At 52.8% G+C, this 2,245-nt stretch overlaps 1 protein-coding gene across 1 annotated transcript in view; it reads right to left on the reverse strand.

Moving 5' to 3' along the window:
• CMTM3 (CKLF like MARVEL transmembrane domain containing 3) overlaps positions 1-127 on the reverse strand; it is a 7,757-nt gene extending 7,630 nt beyond the window's left edge. The window contains exon 1 of the mRNA XM_008050653.2: positions 32-127. Within this exon, the coding sequence (XP_008048844.2) occupies positions 32-127 (96 nt within the window). The remainder of the gene's footprint in view (positions 1-31) is intronic.
• Between the last annotated feature and the right edge of the window lie 2,118 nt (positions 128-2,245).

The following is a 2,245-nucleotide window of genomic DNA, read 5'->3' on the forward strand; positions in this document are numbered from 1 at the left end:
TCCCCCGGCCCTGGCCGCCCGAGACCCTTACTTCCGCCCCGACGTCCCGTCGGGGCTGCCACTCGTCCGTTCCGTCCCTGCCAGAGCTCGTCGATACGCGCCGTCTCCGGGCTGACTTCCTGTCCATGTGCGAGTCCGGGACCCGGGGCCTGGGCGTCTCAGCCGCAAAGACCCCGCCTCGCCCCCCTGCCCCGTTGGCTGCGATGTCCGCCTCCTACTCCATCCCTCTCTCTTTCTTGGCACCCCGAGCTTTCCTCCGACTTCCCGGGCCACTCCCGCGACCTCGGCCCGCCCATCCTCCTCCAGGGCCTCTTCGTGGCTGTGCCAGGCCTCGGGTCGAGCCCGCCTCCCCCAGGCCACCCGGAGGGCTCCGAGGCGGTCACCCGGTCACCCGAATCTCTCTCCCTCCCCTTCTCCCCCTTCTCCTCCTCTCCCCTCTTCCTCTCTCTCTCGCTCTCCCCCTTCTCTCTCTCTCTCTCTGTCTCACACACAAACACACACTCTCTGGAGTTTAGCGTGACCGAGACCCAACCGTGACATTTCTGTGGTGAGCCGGGGCCTCTGGGAAGCGCCCTGCCCTAGTCCCTTCCTTCCACCCCACTAGTAGCAACCTGGGGTTGTCCTTGTCCCCCTTCACCCTCACCATCAATCCCTCACCAAGATCTGCTCATCTTCACCTCCTAAGGCTTTCTCTGATCTCTGTTCACTTCTTGCCATCACTGGATCCAAGCCGCTTCTGTCTCCTCCCTGTCCTGTCCTGAGGGACTCGTGTGTCTTTTTTTGAGTTAGCGTCTCACTCTGTCGCCCAGACTGGAGTGCAGTGGCCGCTGCCGGCCACCGCAGCCTCTACCTGCCGGGAAGGCTCCGGCGATCCTTCCTCCTCAGCCTTCCCGGTAGCTGGAATTACAGGCATGTGCTACCTCGTCCAGCTGATTTTTTGATTTATTGTAGAGATGAGGTCTCGATGCCCAGGCGGGTCTCGAACCCGCGGGCTCAGGCCATCCACTCACCTCAGCTTCCCAAAGGCGCGGGATTACAGGCTGAGCCACCGAGCCCGGCTTCGTGTGTCTTTAAGAAGCTCTAGTTTCCTCATTTGGCAGCCAGAGGAATGCTTAGGTCACCAATCATGGTCACTTCGATCCCCTCCCCAAAGGCAAAAAACCACAAATAGTAAAACTCTGGGAGCTTCCCATCTTGCTCAGGGTCCTGGTATAGAAGCGGAAGATAACCCCTGGCCTCTTCCACTGATCTTACAGTTTCTTGAACAAACCATGCCCCCTCCTGCCGCAGAGACTTTGTGTAGGCTGACTCCTCTACCTGGCGTGCTCTTTCTCTACCTTCTTATCTGATTAACTCCTCCTTCAGTGATTATAATGCCAGGTCACTTCCTCAGAGAAGCACTTTCTGACATTTATTCATTCAACAACAGTGCTACACACCCAAGATACAGGGAAGCCCCAACTTTTGAGGAAGCAAACACTCAAGTGTCCAGGAATACGATGATTCCTGGTAACAGATGCCTGGTTGGTTCGGAGGACAGCCAAACAGGCAGTGTCAAAGGAAGGACTGAGTGGAAGTGTGGAGGTCAACAGATGGGCAGGGGGGTGAGGATGGTCAGAGCACAGACACCGTTTGATTGTGGTGTTTGGATTTTACTGACAGTTTCCTGGCAGGAGGCTAGGTGTGGGATCTAATGGGAATATCTGATTGTGGTCTGTGCTATTAAAAACACGACTCTGAACTACAGCCGATAAGAAAACAACCCCGTTTTTTAAATGGGCCAAAGATTTGGACAGTTCACCAGAGGAGGTATATGAACATCCAATGAGCACATAAAGATGCTCATCACCATTAGCCATCTAGGAACAAAAATGAAAACCTCAATGAGATACTACTACACACCTACTAAAATGGCCAGGAAGGAGTTGCTGCTGGTGAGGTATAGAGCTCCTGGGACACTCTACAGACCTGATTCGGTTCCACTGATTTCTTTTTGTTTCTCAATCTTAAAAAATTTGTAAAGGGTTCCCATTTTCCTTCAGTTAAAAATATAAAAATATAAAAAACCACTGGCATGGTTAAAAGTCCCAGGGCCCTCAGTTCTTCAGGGATTGGCAAACGGCTGGCATCATCACAAAACGATCTTGATCTTGATGGAAGTTGTGTTGAAACATAAAGTTTATATTTTTTATTTTTAATTCCATTTGCCATGAACCTTTTGAAGTCTGCTTGTTTTTTTTTTTTT

Source organism: Carlito syrichta, unplaced genomic scaffold (genome assembly GCF_000164805.1).
Source record: "Carlito syrichta isolate Samal-C Ts95f unplaced genomic scaffold, Tarsius_syrichta-2.0.1 Scaffold153566, whole genome shotgun sequence".
NCBI lineage: Eukaryota > Metazoa > Chordata > Mammalia > Primates > Tarsiidae > Carlito > Carlito syrichta.